General features: G+C 46.1%; 1 protein-coding gene across 1 annotated transcript in view; it reads left to right on the top strand.

Moving 5' to 3' along the window:
• The first annotated feature begins 288 nt into the window (after nucleotides 1-288).
• NDUFA9 (NADH:ubiquinone oxidoreductase subunit A9) overlaps nucleotides 289-20,395 on the top strand; it is a 48,407-nt gene continuing 28,300 nt past the window's right edge. The window contains exons 1-4 of the mRNA XM_073621306.1: nucleotides 289-445; nucleotides 5,897-6,067; nucleotides 6,193-6,290; nucleotides 12,121-12,212. Of these exons, the coding sequence (XP_073477407.1) occupies nucleotides 397-445; nucleotides 5,897-6,067; nucleotides 6,193-6,290; nucleotides 12,121-12,212 (410 nt within the window). The 5' untranslated portion in view covers nucleotides 289-396. The remainder of the gene's footprint in view (nucleotides 446-5,896; nucleotides 6,068-6,192; nucleotides 6,291-12,120; nucleotides 12,213-20,395) is intronic.

The raw sequence follows: 20,395 nt of genomic DNA, 5'->3' as shown, positions 1-20,395 counted from the left end.
TTTATTTGACCAAAAATACGTAGAAGAATACACTTTGGCCTAAACTGATGAAGAAATTTGTTTTTTGCCAAAAATGGCCTGGTCATTAAGGGGGTAAATCCTTCCGGGGCTGAAGTGATTAAACTAAACCGAAATTTGATGTCACAATTAATAATCCCACTCGCAGTATTACCACCTCTAACCACTAGATGTAGCCGGTGAGTAGTTGGTAACCCCAACTGCAGTTTTACAATTTACGGCCGCTAGATGGAGGCCCCACCTGGAGTCGATGGTAATCCAACCTGCAGTATTACCACATACGGCCGCTAGATGGAGCCTGCCGGTCGCTGACAGTGCTGTCTGGTGTATACAGTGCGGCTTCCGTAGCTCGCACAGGACTGTGGGAGGCCGGACAAGATGGCGGTGATTATCCTCTGCAGGGCGGCCGGAGGCCGGGCAATGTCACGTAAGTCAACCGGAGCTGTCAGGTGAGGGGGAAAGGTTTGAGTGAGGGAGGATTTTATATGGGAGCTCGGAGCTCACTGGGGGGTAATAATGAACACATATATTAGAGGGAGAGTGTTCTGTTGTGACATCCAGGTCATGTATGGAGGAGAAGGACACACCAACATGCCATAAAAAGATCCTCTACAACCAGGACACAGCACCAGAAATCACCCGCATTACACCACAATTCAACCCTTTGCAGTCAAATAAATGCACCCATATTGCAAAAAGGAAAAATGTCCCATTATTATTTTTGCTTGCAAAGCAATGCAACCGAGATTGGTGGAGTGTGGGTGCAATGGTCTGGCTGCTGCACATTATTCCTCTAGCCCCATGTCCAAATAGAGCTACAGACCTTCATCTATGGATACACCATTGAGGGCTACAAGTCCTTCTACCACAGTGGCAGATGGGACCTGTAGTATTTTCATTCTTGGATTAATGGCGCAACTTACTGTGGCAGGCTGCACTGCTCTGGTGACACTATACTGGTGTGGTGGGTGACTGGGGACACTGGACAGGTGTGGGGACAATCAGGGACAATGACAGGCTGCACTGCTCTGGTGACACTGTACTGGTGTGGGGGTGACTGGGGACCCTGGCTGGCTGCACTGGTCTGATGACCCTATACAGGTGGGGGGGTGACTGGTGACACTATACAGGCGTGGTGGCAATCAGGGACAATGGCAGGCTGCACCGGTATGGTGACACTACTGGTGTGGGGGTGACTAGGGACACTGGCTGGCTGCACCGGTATGGTGACACTATACAGGTGTGGGGGTGACTGGGGACACTAGACAGGTGTGGTAGCAATCAGGGACAATGGCAGGCTGCACTGGCCTGGTGACACTATACAGGTGTGGGGGTGACTGGTGACACTATACAGGTGTGGTGGCAATCGCGGACAATGTCTGGCTGCACTGGCCTGGTGACACTATACAGGTGTGGGGGTGACTGGTGACACTATACAGGTGTGGTGGCAATCACGGACAATGTCTGGCTGCACTGGTCTGGTGACACTACTGGTGTGGGGGTGACTGGGGACACTGGCTGGCTGCACCGGTATGGTGACACTATACAAATGTGGGGGTGACTGGTGACACTATAAAGGTGTGGTGGGTGACTGGGGACACTAGACAGGTGTGGTAGCAATCAGGGACAATTGCAGGCTGCACTGGTATGGTGACACTGTACAGTTGTGGTGGCAATCAGGGACACTGGCTGGCTGCACTGGTCTGGTGACACTATACAGGTATGGGGGTGACTGGCGACACTATACAGGTGTGGTGGCAATCGGGGACAATGGCAGGCTGCACTGGTATGGTGACACTACTGGTGTGGGGGTGACTGGGGACACTGGCTGGCTGTACCAGTATGATGATACTATACAGGTGTGGTGGCAATCGGGGACAGTGGCAGGCTGCACTGGTGTGGGGGTGACTGGGAACACTGGTCTGGTGACACTGGTAGAGAGACAAGAACCTTACAAACCTGTAACAGGGGGGGGGGGGGGGGGAGCTCTGCATGTTGTCCATTCCGAAATATGGGTGTACTATGAAACGTGGTCAGAAAGGTGGAGTTATCTTTTGATGCTCGTGTCTCACTTTGCTCTCGTTCCTTAGCTCTTCACTTTCTTGCAGAACCTTCATATCTGATCCAAAAGGCTCTGTGCATGTGATCACTGTAGCCAATCACTGTGATTAATAGTACAGTGTTTAGGTCTTGAGCTTTGTGCGCTACATCTAGTGCATGTTTACCATACTCCATGTTTTAACACCCTCAACACCAGCATGTTTTTTCAATTGCAAAAAAAATCATCTAGTGAAAAAACAAACCACAGTGAGAGTGAATAAATAACACCAAAAGAAAGCTCTATCTGTCTTAAAATAATGATATAAATGAATGTGGGTGCAGTGTTATATGACTGAGTAATTGTCATTCAGTCAAAATATTGCAGTGCCAAAAAATTAAAAAAATTGCCTGCTAATGAAGGGTATTTCAGGCTGGTACTGAAGTGGTTAAAGAAAATTGTCCCTTTTACTCATTCAGGACTAAGTGACAGGTTCTCCTGAGAGCTTGCAAATCATAGTCACTGAAGCTCAGCTTTGCCATTCTCCCCCCACTTGGTTGGTCTGTTAGAGCCCTGGGACTAATCTCTGTGTAAGCTCTATATCAGTCTGAGTTGGAGCTTATTCGGGGTTCATGGCATTCAGACAAGGCATTTGACTGCTCAGATCCAATCACTGCATCCTGGGAAGAAGGGCAGAAAGTCACATGCTATACCATACCTGGAAAGTAGAGAATATTTCTCGTATGTACTATGTGTGTGTATGTATATATATATATCCGGCCACTTTATTAGGTACACCTGCTCAATTGCTTGGTAACACAAAGAATGGGGAAGAAAGGGGATTTAGCCCTGGTTTACATTGGTGCATTTTGATATGTCAAATCGGCGGCAATTGCCGGCAACGATTTAAAAAAGTTGTTTCTGTACTACTTTTTGTCATTTTGGGGTGCAATGTCCATTGACATCTGTGAAGAAACCCGCATAGATGTCTCTGAAATCACCTCCAAAATCGGGACTGACATGGAGGAATAAAATGGTGCGAGATCAGCTGAACTCACACCATTTAATTCCTGCACTCAGTGGGCTCAAGTGACTTTGAATGTGGCATGGTTGTTGGTGCCAGACAGGCTGGTCTGGGTATTTCAAAAACTGTTGATCTACTGGGATTTTCACGCACAACCATCTCTCGGGTTTACAGAGAATGGTCCGAAAAAGGGAAAATATCCAGTGAGAGGCAGTTGTGTGGAGGAAAATGCCTTGTCGGGGTCAGAGGAGAATTGGTAGACTGGTTTGAGATGATAGAAAGGCAACAGCACCACACTGGGAGACACTCCTGTCGGCTAAGAACAGGAAACTGAGGCTACAATTTGCACAGGATCACCAAAATTGGATAATAGAAAATTGGAAGAACGTTGCCTGGTCTGATGAGTCTCGATTTCAGTTGTGACATTCAGATGTAGGGTCAGAATTTGGTGTAAACAACATGAATGCATGGATCCATCCTGCCTTGTATCAACAGTTCAGGCTGGTGATGGTGGTGTAATGGTGTGGGAGATATTTTCTTGGAACACTTTGGGCCCCTTACTACCAATTGAGCATTGTTATAACCCCACGGCCTACCTGAGTATTGTTGCTGACCACGTCCATCCCTTTATGACTACAGTGTACCCATCTTCTGATGGCTACTTCCAGCAGGATAATGCACCATCTGGACAGCCGAAGTTCCATTTTTTGGGTGGAACTCCGCTTTAAGGCAGATCCGAAGGCAAAATGGGGTCCAACCCAGTACTTTCAAGGTGTACCTAATAAAAAAGTGGCCGGTGCATGTATATGGTTTGCAGTAATAAAAATTTCCACCTATTTAGTCAGTGACTTTGTAAAACAAAAACTTTTAGCTAAAAAAAAAAAGTTAACATGAGGGAATCGCACCTGCCCCCAAAACGGGCTGTTCTTTACATGATTTAAATCACTATCAAAAAGGCTTGATTTAAATCATAATTTTTAAAGAGCAACAATCATCTCTGTCCTGCAGCAGCCCCTCCTCTGACCTGCTGTTGACTCACCGACAGTCCCATTCACGGCTGGTGATGCGGCAGTGACACAACAAGGTGAGGGATGTGGTGGCAGCAGGTGAGTGCCATGCCCACTAACAGGCGCTGCCATGATAGATCTGAAATTACAGGTGCTCTTTAAATGTAGGGACTTATTCTTGTTGGTAGTTAGAATCTTTAATATTTGCAAACAAAATGAAGGAATAATAAGCGGTCAGGTTAGTAAAACAGCGATATCAGAACCGATTCAATTATACCGTTTGTAGTGTACATAGATGTGCAAAACAATGGGATGGAGGAATATTCCTGAATTTTGTTTTATCTCATGGATACTGTAAAATTGTGTGAATGCATCAATGCAGTGCATGTTATCTCAGTTTGCAGAGCTTGGATTGATTGAAACAAAAATGGAAATATTGCAGACTATACAGCCTCATGCTACATAACTAAGCTCCATTTCATGCTGAATAAACTAAATTATTAATGTATCCTGAATAGAAAACTATCTTTAGATAGATTTTTACTCCAAAAGCATTTTATTAAAATAATTTGATACAAATCTTTTTTTTTTTTTTTTGATTTGTTTAAAAAAATCATTGGTTTTTATCCACCCTGTTTTTAAGTGATCGCATATCACTCGGTTCTCAACTGCATAAGAGCTGGGGGAGGAGAAGCAACAGCACACTGATCTTCCCAGTGAATGTCTGTGCAGCAGGGCCGTGTCAGGACAAGTCTGATTATTGGAAGAGAGTAGACTGAGTTCTACTACTTATGCCGTGTACACACGGTCTGACTTTTCGACCGGACTTGTCTGACGGACCAAATCCGGCGAACAATCCGATCGTGTGTGGGCTTCACCGGACCTTCAGTGGACTTTTCCAGTCGCAAATCTGACGGACTTTAGATTTGGAACATGCTTCAAATCTTTATGTCGTAACTCCGCCAGACCAATTTTAAATAGGAAAGCAAGGAGACTAGCAGGGATTTCACATAAAAGAAGCAAAACAAAGTGAACAGGATACTTTCTCTTACGAGTACATGGTACAGCAAGCTCATGTCAGGAATATGAAATGTTGGGCTAACAAACGCTTTAATGGCTCCCCCACCCATCTAAACATCCAGTGCGTTTGTGGGTATGGGAAATCGCATAGTGAAATTCTCTGTGGCTGTGTTTTAAAAAGTGCAGGAACCTTTTTTCGGAATTTCCTGCAAGTACAGGAGCTCTTTCAAGTGAAAGGGCTGCTCCGCCTGTGCAAACGCGGGACACACTGTTTGCAGAGGTGTGAACCAAGTGTGTACTATAGCATTCACTCATGTGAGCGCCATGTTTTCCCGCACAGGGATGTGCAGGTGTTTGTTTATGTCGGCCTTGCAGGCAGTCCCATTTGTGGCAATTGGGAAGCAGCAGCTGCATGGACACAGCCACTGCTTCCAATTTGACATCCATGTGGGTGCGTGGGCCCGGATGTAGACATCATGAGTTTTTTTTAACACGCACCTTTCACCCTCACAGATGTCAAATCAAAGAACACCCGTACATCCCCCTGCAGGTAAACACGGCCCTCGCGTGGAAGTATGCTGCAATACGCCCGTGTGAATGAGGTCTTATAAACACATCCAGCTTTTTTTTTTGGAAAGTTATCTGGGTGGGCTAGGACCATCTCCTGAGGAAGTCTATTCCATGTTTTCAGAACTTTCCATGAAGAAACCTCTTTTCCTGAAGATGCAGAGTGCCCCTTGTCAATTACACATGTGGTATTTGTTAACATATATATATATTTTTTTTTAGGGCCTCAGATTTCATCTCTGGCAGCGTCTGTCCCGGTTTTCCTGCAGCAGAGGAATGTCCACCATGCGGTCGTACCACATGGTAAACCTGGGCGCTCTGCAGTTAGCGGTGTGGTGGCCACAGTTTTTGGAGCCACAGGGTTTTTGGGCCGATATGTTGTCAACAGGCTTGGTAAGTACCAATACACACAATATAGTGTTATTCTATGCAGGATGGTTAATGTTCTTGACTTTCAGCTTTGAAATCTAGAATTGTATTTCTTTTTTACTTATTTTTATTTTATTTTGGCATTGTAGGACGCATTGGCTCTCAGATTGTAATACCCTATCGCTGTGACCAATATGATATAATGTATTTGCGACCAATGGGAGATCTTGGACAAATACAGTTCATGGTATGGATCTAACTTTGCTTCTTGAAATTCTTAAAATATGTCGTCTTATTGTGGTATAAGAAATAGCACAACTGTATTGTTTTCTGTGTTGTCTATAATATTAATGCAGTCATTTGTTTACTGGCTGTATGCTTCAAGAAATACTGCCACAGGAGGAAGAGGGGAAATTTCTGCAGGTATAAAGTGCAGCAGCCTCCTAGTTTAGTGTTGCAGCCGAATACTGGGCTGTTCTAACTGGCAAAGCTCTGACACATCAGGTAGTGTCAGAACTTGTTGTAACTAAACGCAATACCTTGTTTCCTTTTGGCTAGAGCGGAGATTAGAACACCTGTCAGGATTTCATTGCTGTCTATGCCCCCATTAGGGAGATTTAGTTTCTCTGTTTGTCGTGTTTTTACCGTCCATCTTCAAAAATAAAAGCAAAAGAATTCCTAAATTTTAGGTTTTCACCAAAATGCTTTTGCTGTGACAGGAAGGGTTGGGTAGGCAATTACTTTTCATACATGCAGCAATGTTCTCTAGTAACTGGCACTCTTTAGATAAATGACAAAATACATTTAATGTCCTGCTTTCCACAGTCACTAAATTAATGTAAGGCCGACACTTTTTTTTTGGATAGAGTATTTAATGGTTATAACCTCTCTCAGGTTTTTATTGCTGCTTGTGTCCCCCCTTGTTAGGTTCAACCTTCCCTCTTTGTCTTTGGTGATCAGGGCCTCCAGGACAGAAAATGATGGGAAATTGAAAATTGTATTGTTATACAGGAGATAAAAGTAAATATTCCAGTGGGGACACCTGTTTTTCTGACCGCTGTCTAAAGTTCTCCATGAACATTTGCAATCAGATTGTACAATCCCTGTACATTAGTAGTATTATTATTATTTTTATTCAGGATTTATATTGCACCAACAGTTTGCACAGCGCTTTACAACATGAGGGCAGACAGTACAGTTACAATACAATTCAACACAGGAAGAATCGGAGAACCCTGCTCGTTCTCCTTTAGATTTACAAAAAATACATAGGGGTCTACCTACACAGTTCATTCATTTTGTAACCAGTTATTAAGTGGTTGTAAAGGCTCAGCCACACCCCCCGCTCCCTCTTCATAAGATTGGAGTGACAGCAGCAGCCAATAGCTCCCGCTGCTCTCAGAGCCTCGTATGAATGCAGGAAGAGAGAGTAGCGCTGCTGCAGGTTCAGAGCTGGATTGAGAGAGGACTCGGGTGTTTAGGTAGGGGCTGGGCGGAGCATTGGAAATGTGTTTACCTTTTTCATGTAGAGAATTCATTAACCTCCCTGGCGGTATGATTATTTCGGATTTTAGGTGCTGAAAGCGGTACCATTATTTTGCATGGAAATTTGGCGTTTTATATTGTAGGTCTGTAAATCTTAACAATAACACACTTAAATCTGTCCAAACCAGAGTCTAGTAGATATCCCGGGTATGATAAAGTTTGAAACACAAAAACATAAATTATAATATAATAAATAAAAATAAATAATTAAAAAAAAAAAAAAAAATAGTAATAAAATAAATTTCCCCACAATTCACTATCGCTCAATTCTGCAAGTGTTCTAATTTACTATCGCTGTTTTCTAGGTGGTCTAAAGCCACTTTTGACGTAAAGGGACACTTTTTGGTTGCTATGGACAATCTCCAGTTTCCAGGCAGAAAGAACAGTGTATATCATGTAAAACTGCATGCAGGGCATGGGACAAAGCACTGGGGACAAAAGGGATGTGAAATCATTTCATACAGTACTGTAATCTGTAAGATTACAGTACTGTATGTGTTATGATTTTTACTTTTTTTTTAATTTGCCGCCAGGCTCCGCCCCTGTGCGTCGCGCCGCTCGCAGGGAACGGAGCCTGGCACGGAGAGGCTTCGGAGGAGGACGGAGCCCTCGGACACTGCGGGTGACATCGCAGGATCCCGGGGACAAGGTAAGTAACGCCGCCCCAGGATCCTGCAATGCGATCCCGAGTGTGGCTCGGGGTTACCGCTAATGGTACTGAATTTTAACCCCGAGCCACACTCGGGAAAACCGCCAGGGAGGTTAAGGTTTCAAAAAAATCTTTTAACCGCTTCAATACAGGGCACTTTCACTCCCTTCCTGCCCATGCCAATTTTCAGCTTTTCAGCGCTGTCGCACTTTGACAGTTACAGGATCATGCAACACTGTACCCAAATGAAATTATAATTTTTTTTTTGAGACATATAGAGCTTTCTTTTGGTGATATTTAATCACCACTGGGTTTTTTATTTTTTTACTAAAAAAATAAAGACTGAAATTTTTGAAAAAAAAAAAAGTTATTTTTAGTTTCTATTAGAAAAATTACTTATTTACAAATTTCCTCTTTCACTGATGTGCGCTGATGAGGCTGCACTGATAGACTGCACTGATAGACTGCACTGATAGACTGCACTGATAGACTGCACTGATAGACTGCACTGATGAGACAGCACTGATAGACTGCACTGATGAGACAGCACTGATGAGGAGGCACTTTTATGCAGCACTGATGGGCTTAACTGATGAGCAGGTACTGTTGGGCACTGAAAGGCAGCACTGACTGGTATCTCTGCTGGGCACTGTTTGGGCTGCACTAATAATCAGTGCAGGTCTCCCCTGTGAGGAAATGCGGCTTATTGGCTCTCCTCTCCTCACACGCTGTTAGTGTGAAGAGAGGAAAGCCAATAACTGGCATTTCCTTGTTTACATGGTATCAGCTGTGATTGTATACCGGGTAAAGAGCCTCGTCATCGGCTCTTTACTGAGATCGGGGGTGCGCCATGTCCCAGAGACACAGTGCACCGCCAGTCGCCACGCTGCACAGCCCAGAACGAGAGAGCCACCTTGTGCCCGTAATATTACTATATGGCGGGCGGCAGGTGGTTATTAAAGTGATTGTAAAGTACTTTTTTTTTTTTTTTTTTTGTTATGATAAAAATTATATTGCACAAAACAGGTAGGAAGAGGGGTTTCTTGCCCTCCTCCTCTTCTTCTGGAGTTTGCCCTTGGCATTGTCCACTTCTCCTCTTCTCTGTGCATGCCTGCTCTCGAGCCAGGTTGTGTGCATCCATAGACACACACACAGTGGCTCAGCCATGCCCCCCTCTCCCTGCTCCCAGGATTTAAATGAGAGCAGAAAAAGCTAATGGCTCCCGATGCTTTCAAGATGTCCTGTGAGAGCATGAAGTGAAGAGAGAGGAGATGTAGTTGGGCACAGTGCTTGATTGATAGAGGAGCCAGGTGTAAGTCTTTAGGGGGGCACAACAAGTGGTGTAACGATTTTTACTTTAAAAGTGAAGTATGGGGTTTACAAAAAAAACCTCATACTCGCCTAGATAGATGCCTCATTGATCCGATGCTGCATCTGTCCCCCGCTGCCTCTGCACTGAGAACTGAGTAATCAAACACCACTATACGCTCAGTTCTCCCCTCTGATCTAAACAGAGAGCCATGACTGTTAGTCACAGGGTGTCTGCTTTGCCCCTCCAGCACTCACTGGTGCACTGGGCTGGGGAGTGGAGGTAGCAGCTGGCTCAGTCTCCCAGCGGTTCATTGAGAGTCGCCAGCTTGCCAGTTCAGGCATCTGGGTGGATCCTGACTGTAAAGTCAGGATCTTTCCCAAACTGAGTGACATCCGCTGACAGCAGACTTTAACCCGCTGTCGGCTGAAAATGGGCCACAGGAGGTCAGAACAAACTTCACTCCTGTTATCCATAGAAGTATAGCCAAAAAAGCTTCTGCCACACTTCTCCTTTGTTGCAGGAAATGCATTAAGGCAGGGGTCCCAAACTGGCAGCCCTCCAGCTGTTGCAAAACTACAAGTCCCATCATTCCTCTGCCTGTGGGGAGTCATCCTTGCAATGCCTCATGGGGCTTGTCGTTTCGCAACAGCTGGAGGGCCACCAGTTTGAGACCCCTGCATTTAGGTAAAAAAGTTTTAACATTAGAACCACTTTAAAGATATTGTTCAGTCACATTGTAATGCATCTGGCAAGCTTGAGAGGAAATTTTCTCTCATTATGTACAGATTTTCAGTTGCAATACTTTTTGTTGCATCCTAAATATTGCAATATTATTTCAGGCTAGATTTTTAAGCCCGTTTTATTCCTTGAAGGATAATGCAAGAAAAATTCAACTAACCAAGGATCCCCCAAAGCACTGTGGATTATTTAGAGTCAGCAAAGCAAAAGTATCTCTCTTTCATATATAACTGTATCTCTTGGAGCAGTGGTCTTCATACTGCGGCCCAGCGGGCCGGATGCGCCCTCTGCTTGCCTTTATCCAGCCCATGTGGCATTATTCCCCCCTCCACACTGTCAGCAACAGTGGGGCATAGTCTTTGTCACTAACGTGGACAATGGGGCACTATTGCTCCCACTAATGACGCACTATTGCTCCCACTGGCCCCAACAATGGGGCACTATTGCTCCCACTGGCCCCAACAATGGGGCACTATTGCTCCCACTGGCCCCAACAATGGGGCACTATTGCTCCCACTGGCCCCAACAATGGGGCACTATTGCTCCCACTGGCCCCAACAATGGGGCACTATTGCTCCCACTGGCCCCAACAATGGGGCACTATTGCTCCCACTGGCCCCAACAATGGGGCACTATTGCTCCCACTGGCCCCAACAATGGGGCACTATTGCTCCCACTGGCCCCAAGGACGAGGCACTGTTTACTTCCACTGGCACCAACAATGGGGCACTGTTTACTCCCACTGATGCCAGTATCTTTTCTACTCCCAATGGCCACACTCCGGCAGCCTAAAGTATGTAGAACAGTAAACTGGCCCTTTGTTTGGAGACCCCTGTCTTAGAGACTTCAGAGTGAGCTGTCTGATAAAAGATGGATTATTGAACTAACAAATCCTGTTCTGTGTGAAAATTGCCCAACTTAAAATTATGTTCTTTGTGTATCCTTCCAAAAATGTACAAAACCACTATACTTTCTCTTTAAAGGAGTTGTAAAGGCAGCAGGTTTTTTTAATCTTAATGTATTCTATGCATGAAGATAAAAAGCTTTCTGTTTGCATCAGCCCCCCTAATACTTACCTGAGCCCCATCTCTATCCAGCGATGTCCGGGACTCTCCTCCTCAATGGCTGAGACACAGCGGTGGCACCATTGGCTCCCGCTGCTGTCAGTCATAGTAAGCCAATGAGGAGAGGGAGGGCAAGGCCAAACTACAGCTCTGTTTCTGAATGGATACACGGAGCTGCAGCTTGGCTCGAGTGCCTGTGGGGCACTCAAAGGGAAGAAGGGGCCAGGAGAGCCGAAGAGGGACCCGAGAAGAGGAGAATCCAGGCTGCTCTGTGCAAAACCACTGCAACAGAGGAGGTAGGTATAACATGTTTGTTATTTTTATTGAAAAAAAAAAACTAGACTTTACAATCACTTTAAGGCTCCACCCCCCCCCTCCTAAAGCTGCAACAGGCAGCGAATGGGGGTGTTTACATGCTGCAGTCATGATGCTTTGCTGCATGCCCTCTGTAAAGTCCAACCGACATGTAGTGCGACATATTCAGGCAAATGTTTGCAATGCACGTTTGTTGTGGCGCATTTGTCAGCAAAAATGGGGTCAAAACAGGTGGTGAGGAGGTGTTGCATCGCTTCCTCGTCGCCTGCCAGTAGCACGATCCGAACACAAATCATGCTTTAGGGGAAAGGTTGGTTTAGATGCACGTCATAATCTACCCTAAATGTAAAGTCAGTACTACAGATCAAACATTATAGGTAATGTTCATATAAACAGTGTAAATGACACCTGAGTGAAATGCAGCTCATTCATCCAATCTATTTTCTTCTTTTAGGAATGGAACCCAAGAGACAAAGAATCTACTCTACAAGCCCTACAATGCTCCAATGTAGTGATTAATCTTGTGGGAAGGGAATGGGAGACCAGGTACACATGGACAAAATTCACCTGGGGTTTTAATGCTGCAACATGCAGTGTCCTGGTTTTGAAAGTAATTGGTGAGGTGTCTAAGAAATATTTGTATGTTGTCCTATTTAGGATGGTTAATTTGGTGTTATTGCCACATGTTCAAAAAGTGTCCTTTTTTCTGAGGCTTATTTGACTATTACACACAAAGCAGTTTCATCCATCAGTAAACCCTGTTTTATCCATCCTTAAAGGGGTTGTAAAGGTAAAAATTTTTTCACCTTAATGCATTCTATGCATTAAGGTGAAAAAACTTCTGACAGAACCGCCGCCCCCAGCCCCCCCGTTTTACTTACCTGACGCCTCGAAAGTCAGCTTCGCGTTCCCGACATCTGTTCCTCCGCTCACCCTGGCCGCTGATTGGCTGCAGTGGATGGATTGAAAGCAGCGCAGCCATTGGCTCGCGCTGCTGTCAATCACATCCGATGACGCGGCGCGCCGGGGGCGGGGCCGAGTGATACAGTGAGCGGCTATAGCCGCCGGCTGTATCACGGGAGCGCGCCCGCAAGCACTCACCACCGTGCGAGGGAGCTCGCATTAAGGTGGTGAATGCTTGCGGGGAGGAGCTGAAACAGCCGCCGAGGGACCCCAGAAGACCAGGTTCGGGGCCACTCTGTGCAGAACGAGCTGCACAGTGAAGGTAAGTATAACATGTTTGTTATTTTAAAAAAAAAAAAAAAAACACCTTTACAAACGCTTTAAATAGAAACCTGTTCTCAGCTGCACGAACCTGCAGTTCTCGGCTGAAGAAATACTAGCTTCACATTACCTAAAATTAAAAGGACACTGTCACCTTGCCCATGCAGGGCAAAGTGACAGTATCTCTGCAAAAGGCCTTCCCTTGTCTCTCCTTACTCGCTTTACCTGTGCTCCCTTGCAGCTCTTTGCTCCCCCACAGCCAGCAAGAAAACCTGGAACTTTCAGTTTTGTGGGCGCATGTAATAGAGCAGCGATAGGGTGCTACTACCCAATAAGATCAGAATTTTTGTTTTTTAGAGCTACCTGGGAAAGGCGGTCACACAGCTGCAATAGCAATTGTAAGAAAAGATGGTCCGCAACTCCTTGTTTGCTCTTTAAAATCTTCAGAATTTATTGATTCTCCATAAAAGACACTGGAACAGACAGCAGATGTAAACGTGTTTCAGTCTTGTGGCCCTTCTTCACAAAGCCCACAAGTCTGAAATGCTTTTACATCTGCTGTATGTTCCTGTCTTTTATGGAGAATCAATACATTTTTGAAGATTTTAAAGAACAAGCAAGGAGTTGCGGACCATCTTTTCTCATGTGGGAGAATGTGACCTGCTCCCCTGGGACAGTGCTTGGGCCTAGCAGACCAGTTGACTGACATCACCCCTCTCCTAGGTCACCAATACAGCTGAATTCAGGTCTGACTGAGGAGGAGCAAGGGACTGTGAGGGAGACCAGGTAAGGTGGGTATGAGGGGTGCCAACTATCCCTGCATGGGCAAGGTGACAGAGTCTAAATACTGGTCACATAGTACATCCCCAGAAAAAGTCATTTTAAAAAATGACCCTTAGGGGTTTGATTAAAATTGGAGAGTGCAAAATCAGGTGCAGCTCTGCATAGAAACCAATTAGCTTCCAGGATTTTTCATCAAAGCTTAACTGAACAAGGTGAAGTTAGAAGCTGATTGGCTACCATGCACAGCTGCAACAGATTTTGCACTTCCCAGTCTAGTAAATGAACTTACTGTCAACAGAAACATTTATGGGGTCCTATGCTACTAACAGTCACACACATGTGGATGAGCTGGAGTCCATGCTTCCTCCTCAGCTCCAGTTCACCAGTCTTCTCTGCGTTGGTTGATTGCACCTCCGTGTAAAGACCTTCACTATACCAGCAGCACTAGCCAATGAAGCTGCAAAATGGAGACTCTCAGCAAGGGCTGGAGGCAGAGGAGACATCCGGGATCTAATATGGGCTTTTATATAGTATTTTCTTTTTCATACATCATGGGACACAGGGTCAGGCTAATATTCATTACCTGCTGGGTTATACTCCATCTCCAAGTGAATGGACACTGATAGACCAAAGTTCTTTAGACAGGAAGTGATCCCCTATATAACCCCTCCCATACAGGAAGTACTTCAGATTTCTACCAGTGCCTGCAGGTTGGATGGCATGGTTTGTTTGAGCTCTCTGAATCCATATCTCTAGTCCCACAAACAGTTCCTTAATGACTCAAGGGATTGACCAATCTGATCCATTTGATACAGGATTTATATGCTTAGATAAATGGTACCCGAGCCTCGCAAAGAAGACTAAAGATCCTGCGAGGTTTTGCCTGTAATGCGGCCTTTGGGCGCTGGACCCTGCAAAGTGAAATCCTGGACACCACAGAGCTAAGACATTCCTGCAGGGTGCTGTACAAGTCCAAGGGAGTGGACCCAACATGGAGAGGGGAACCGGTCCTTGAAGGTCCACAAGTGACAGGAAACTCGCCGTGATGGGTAAAGTTTGGGCTCTTAGTTTCTAAACTGCCCTGCGCCTGGACGGGTAAGTGAAACCCCTTTACATATTATTGTGGGGTGTCCCAGTGATTGTAACAATCAGTCAAGCTAGCTAGAGGCTGGACACCTGTGTGCGGTGACCATACGGGGGAGTTTTGGGCTAGCTGTGGGTGTTTTGCAAAGTGTACCTTTTTTGCTTGTGTCTGGCTATTTTTTACCCATGTGATGGCGCACGACGGTGCACCATTTTGCCTTGGTTCACCATGGCGCATGTGCGTACGCAAGAGTGCTGCTGTGCTCAGCAGTTGTTTGTTTGGCGACCATGGCGCACGTGCATTCGCAAAAGCGCCGCTGGGCTTAGCTGTTTGGCGGCCATGGTGCACGCGGCTTCGCCGCACGTGCAGTAGCCTTTATCTGGGTGCACGAAGATTTGCGTCGTACGTGAATACAGCCACGCCTGTTCGCTGGGACTGCGCAGGTGCGTGCGCATGCACAGAACATTCTGGTGCACACCCAGCTTATTTAAGCCGTGTAGGCCAAGCATGCGATGCTTTCAGAAGGCAGCTGTGGGACACAGAGCAGGCTATGAACAGGCACTTGCACCGGTTCATTTCTCCTTACCTGGGTAACGTGAGTCACCAAGTGTTGCTTGGTAGGCTAAAGGTGCTTAGCAGGATTGTTACATAGGGGCTTAGTGAGCACTATTAAAGGGTCTACCTTCTGAGGTGTTTTAATACTACACCCAAGTACTCTTTTTGTGGCTAGTAAATGTTTTCAAAAAGGAGGAGCAGGACTAACACTACAGGGAAGGGCACACCTATGTCAGTGCACCTATCTGGTATTGTGCCTACAGTCAACGCTGCTGCTTCACCCTTTATCACCAAGGATGTACTTTCCTCAGCCCAAGCTGGGTTAGAGCACAGGATTGCTGGCATAATTGCCTCCATCCCACAGGGTGGCAAGAAGCATGACAGATCCCCCTCCCCGGAGCCTCTTAGTCTGGAGCAGGAATGCGTTGAGGATGGGGAAGAGCTTAAAGCTCAGGATTTTGTGGAGGGCCCGGCAGATGAGTCTGCTTCCGAGCAATCTGGACAAGAAGATATCCAGTGGATGTCTGCCTCTCAGTCGCAGAGGCTTTTGATCCTGACTCTGACCGAAATGGTTCATTCTGCAATTAATTAGTCCTCTTTGGGATCCCTGAGGCCTCTTCAGGCCACACAGGCTTTCCCCCTTCACCCCCTGTTGGAACAGGCGGTGTATGCTGATTTGGGAACATCCTGACGGGATTTTTGTTCCTCCTAAGAGGTTTTCCCTTTTATATTCCATGGATGAAAAGTTAGTTAAAAAATGGAGCATGCCAGCCGTAGATGTAGCAATCTCTTCCTTAAACAAGAACTTAACTTGTCCGGTAGATAACACACAGGGCTTGAAAGACCCTGTTGACATTAATAAAGACTTCCTTTTCTTTGGCCAGTTCAGCTATTCAGCCAGCTGTTGCAGCATTTGGTATCTGCCAGTCCGTTAAGGATCAGGTCAAACGGCCTGATAGGCCTAACCAGGAGGATGATCTGCCTGAAAGTAAGAGCGCTGTGTTTTGCTGTTGACTCTTTAAAGGATTCAGTACAGCAGGTTTTTCGTTTGGCTCTCTTGTCTGTACATATGCGCAGACTTTTGTGGCTTAAGAACTGGTCAGCTGAGCTTCCTTGTAAAAAGTTATTGGCAGGTTTCCCTTTTTATGGGGAACGTTTATTTGGTGATCATTTGGACAAATATATCTAAAAGATTTCCGGAGGGAAGAGTTCTCTACTTCCTGTGAAGAAAGGCACCAGACGTCCCTCGTTTAAAACCTCAGGGACTGCTTCCTCAAATGTCTCAGCGTCAAGGCGGTTCTGCCGCCAACAGGGCGCTAGTGCCAGAAGCAAGCCGCAGAGCCAGGGCCAGAAGAAGCCGTGGGTCCAAAACTCTTCTAAACCCAGCACCAAGCCCTCCTTTTGAGAGGACGCCCCCACTCCATCGAGTGGGGGGAAGGCTGCTGCACTTTGCGGACATTTTGGAGAACAATAATTCTGGACGAGTGGGTCTCCTCAATTATATCTCGCGGTTACAAGCTGGAGTTGCAGGTTGTTCCCCCTCAGAGGTTTTTACGATCCAGCGTTCCCTCGGAGCCTCCAAAAAGAAACTTATTGCTTCAGGCACTACATCATCTAGTGCATCAAGGAGTGATTGTAGAGGTTCCTGTATCCAAAAGGGGCATAGGGCTTTACTCAAACCTGTTTACGGTTCAGAAACCAAACGTGGACACAAGACCCATTTTGGACCTAAAATCCCTGAACAAGTATCTACTGATGCAATCCTTTAGGTTGGAGTCTGTCCATTCAGTAGTAGCCTCACTCCAGAGGGGAAACTTTCTAGCCTCCATTGATATAAAAGACGCGTATTTACACATACCTATCTTTCAGCCTCATCAGAGGTTCCTACGTTTTGCAGTAGAGGAACTTCATTTTCAGTTTGTGGCTCTACCCTTCGGGCTTGCTACAGCTCCTCGGGTAGGTCCTAGCACCAGTACTGGGTCTTTTAAAGGCTCAAGGGATCCTGGTGCTCTGGTATTTGGACGACCTCCTGCTCAAAGATCACTCATTACAGGCTCTAGAACAGCATAATATGCACAGTGCTGTATTTGAAAAGCTTAGGCTGGATTATAAATACCGAAAAGTCATCCTTGAAACCAGCTCAAAGTCTGACGTATTTAGGTCTGATCCTAGATACGATTCAAGCAAGAGTATTCTTGCCACCTGTAAGGATCTGTGCCCTGAAGGTTCAGGTGCGTCACATAAGGGGCACCAAACAACCCTCCATTCGGCTCTGTATGAGTCTTCTAGGGAGGATGGTATCCTCCTTCGAGGCAGTGCCCTATGCTCAGTTCCATTCCAGGCCTTTACAACATGACATCTTGTTGGCTTGTAACAGAAGAGGACAAGCCCTGGATTATCCAATGTGCTTATCTTCTAAGGCACGCTTAAGCCTAAACTGGTGGTTACAGGACCAGAACCTGCGGAAGGGAAAATCCTTTCTCCCGGTAACTTGGAGAGTACTCACTACAGATGCCAGTCTCTCAGGCTGGGGAGCGACACTAGAAGGGCTCAGGGGAAATGGTCAGGGACAGAACAGATCCTGGCCATCAACGTCCTGGAATTGCGGGCAGTACGTATGGCCCTACGGTCCTGGACGGTGGTACCTCAGGACTGCCCTATCAGGATTAAGTCCGACAATGCCACGGCAGTGGCCTATATAAACCACCAAGGTGGTACCAGGAGTCATTCAGCTCTGAAAGAGGTAAACTACATACTAGCCTGGGCAGAGGGACATGTGCCGATTCTATTGGCAGTCCATATCATGGGAGTAGAGAACTGGAAGGCAGATTATCTCAGCCTCCAGCAGATCTGCCCGGGGGAATGGTCCCTACACCCAGGGGTATTCCAGGAAATTTGCCAGCGTTTGGGATGGCTAGAGGTCGACCTATTGGTATCCAGGTTCAACAACAAGCTACAGCAATTTGTGTCCCGAACAAGGGATCCTCTGGCAATCAGAGCAGATGCTCTGATAGTTCCATGGAGCCAGCACTCCCTGGTTTATGCTTTCCCTCCAATCCCTCTCCTTCCACATTTGTTGCGCAGGATTCGGAGAGGGGTTTCCAGTCATTCTGGTGGCACCAGCCTTGCCCAGAAGGCCCTGGTTTCCGGAGATTGTGAGACTGACAATAGACGAGCCATGGACGCTTCCATGTCGCCCCGATCTACTGTCTCAAGGTCCTATATTCCACCCCAATTTACAGTCTCTAAATTTGACTGCATGGCTATTGAAGCCAGGGTGCTGAAGGACCGTGGCATCTCAGGACCAGTAGTGTCTACTCTAGTGAATGCTAGTAAAGCTGTCAGTAGGAAGATTTTATCATAAGGTCTGGAAGACTTGTATTGCTTGGTGTGAAGCCAGAAAATGGCATCCTCAAATACATGATTTGGAGAATTCTCTTTTCTACAGTCAGCTGTGGAAATCGGATTGGCTTTGAGTACAATCAGAGGTCAGATTTTGGCCTTGTCAGTATTTTTCCAGAGGCCTTTAGCATCCCATTCGTTAGTCCGAACCTTTATGCAGGGGGCAACTCGTTTGCTTCCCCCATTAGGTCATCTATGTGTCCTTGGGACTTGAACTTGGTGCTGTCTGTGTTACAGAAACAACCATTTGAACCTATCAAGAAAATTCCATTAGACTTGATGTCACGCAAGCTAGCCTTCCTGATGGCCATCACCTCGGCTAGAAGGGTTTCGGAGTTGGCGGCCCTTTTGTGCAGGGAATCATACTTGATCCTTCACCACGCTGTTACGACCTGTTCCATCCTGTTTGCCAAAAGTGGTGTCGGCCTTTCATTTAAATCAGGACATTATTTTGCCGCCTTTTTTTATCTCAGCCTCTTTCAGCGGGCGGAAGAGAGACGACTGCATTCTTTGGACATTGTCCAGGCAGTCAAGGTTTATTTGTCTAGTTCTGTGGAGATCCAAGGATCAGACTCCTTTATTTTACCAAAAGGACCCAAGAAGGTGCAGGCAGCTTCCAAGGCTTCCATTGCCAATTAGGTCCGTCAATTGATCATTCAGGCCTACGGTCTGAAACATAAAGCTCCTCCCTTTAGGGTGAGAGCTCATTCTACCAGGGGTGTAGGAACCTCCTGGGCTTTTCGCCATCAGGTATCTGTGGCTCAGATTTGTAAGGCTGCTACCTGGTCTTCAGTGCATACGTTCACGAAATTTTATCAAGTGGATGTTCGAGCAGCCGAGGATTCGGCTTTCGGCCACAGTATATTGCGGGCTGCCATATAAGTTCTGATGGCTATTGTTTGACAGGGTGTCTCCCTCCCCTCAAGGCTATTGCTCTGGGACATCCCAGCAGATAATGAATATTAGCCTGACTGTGTCCCATGATGTATGCAAAAGAAAAAGGATTTTTTCCGTCATACTTGCCTGTAAAATCCTTTTCTTTGAGTACATCATGGGACACAGAGATTCCTCCCCTCAGTTTTGTAGTAAGCACTGAATCCTCAAAGAAGTACTTCCTGTATGGGAGGGGTTATATAGGGGATCACTTCCTGTCTACAGACCTTTGGTCTACCAGTGTCCATTCACCTTGAGATGGAGTATAACCCAGCAGGTAATGAATGTTAGCCTGACTCTGTGTCCCATGATGTACTCAAAGAAAAGCATTTGACAGGTAAGTATGACGAAAAAATCCTATTATAATAAAAACCAGGGGGTCTGGTCTTTGCTGTGCTTTTGAGATATAAATTGATGACTTTATCTGCTCCTGGCCAAGGATACAGACAGTAAACCAGCAAAATATATATTTTTTGGGCTATCCAGCAGGAGTGGTGCCTCTACCTTTTTGTTTTCTTCACTTGTGATGTGGCGGAATTCTTTGCTGTCTGATAGAGCACAAGCTTGTGGTCACTGATCTTACCCATAGCTTGTAATAAGAGGATCTAGATGACATTAGTTATTGGTCTGCAGGGAGCAGTTAATGTTAGTGGGGTGGGAATGGGTTAAAGTGGTAGTAAACCACATTAAAAAAACCCACAAAAAATAGGCACCAGGCAGTTTAACCGATTCCTGAACGCCTCACGAT

Source organism: Aquarana catesbeiana, linkage group LG03 (assembly GCF_042186555.1).
Source record: "Aquarana catesbeiana isolate 2022-GZ linkage group LG03, ASM4218655v1, whole genome shotgun sequence".
Classification (NCBI taxonomy): Eukaryota; Metazoa; Chordata; class Amphibia; order Anura; family Ranidae; genus Aquarana; species Aquarana catesbeiana.
This window is presented reverse-complemented; position numbering and strand designations above follow the sequence as displayed.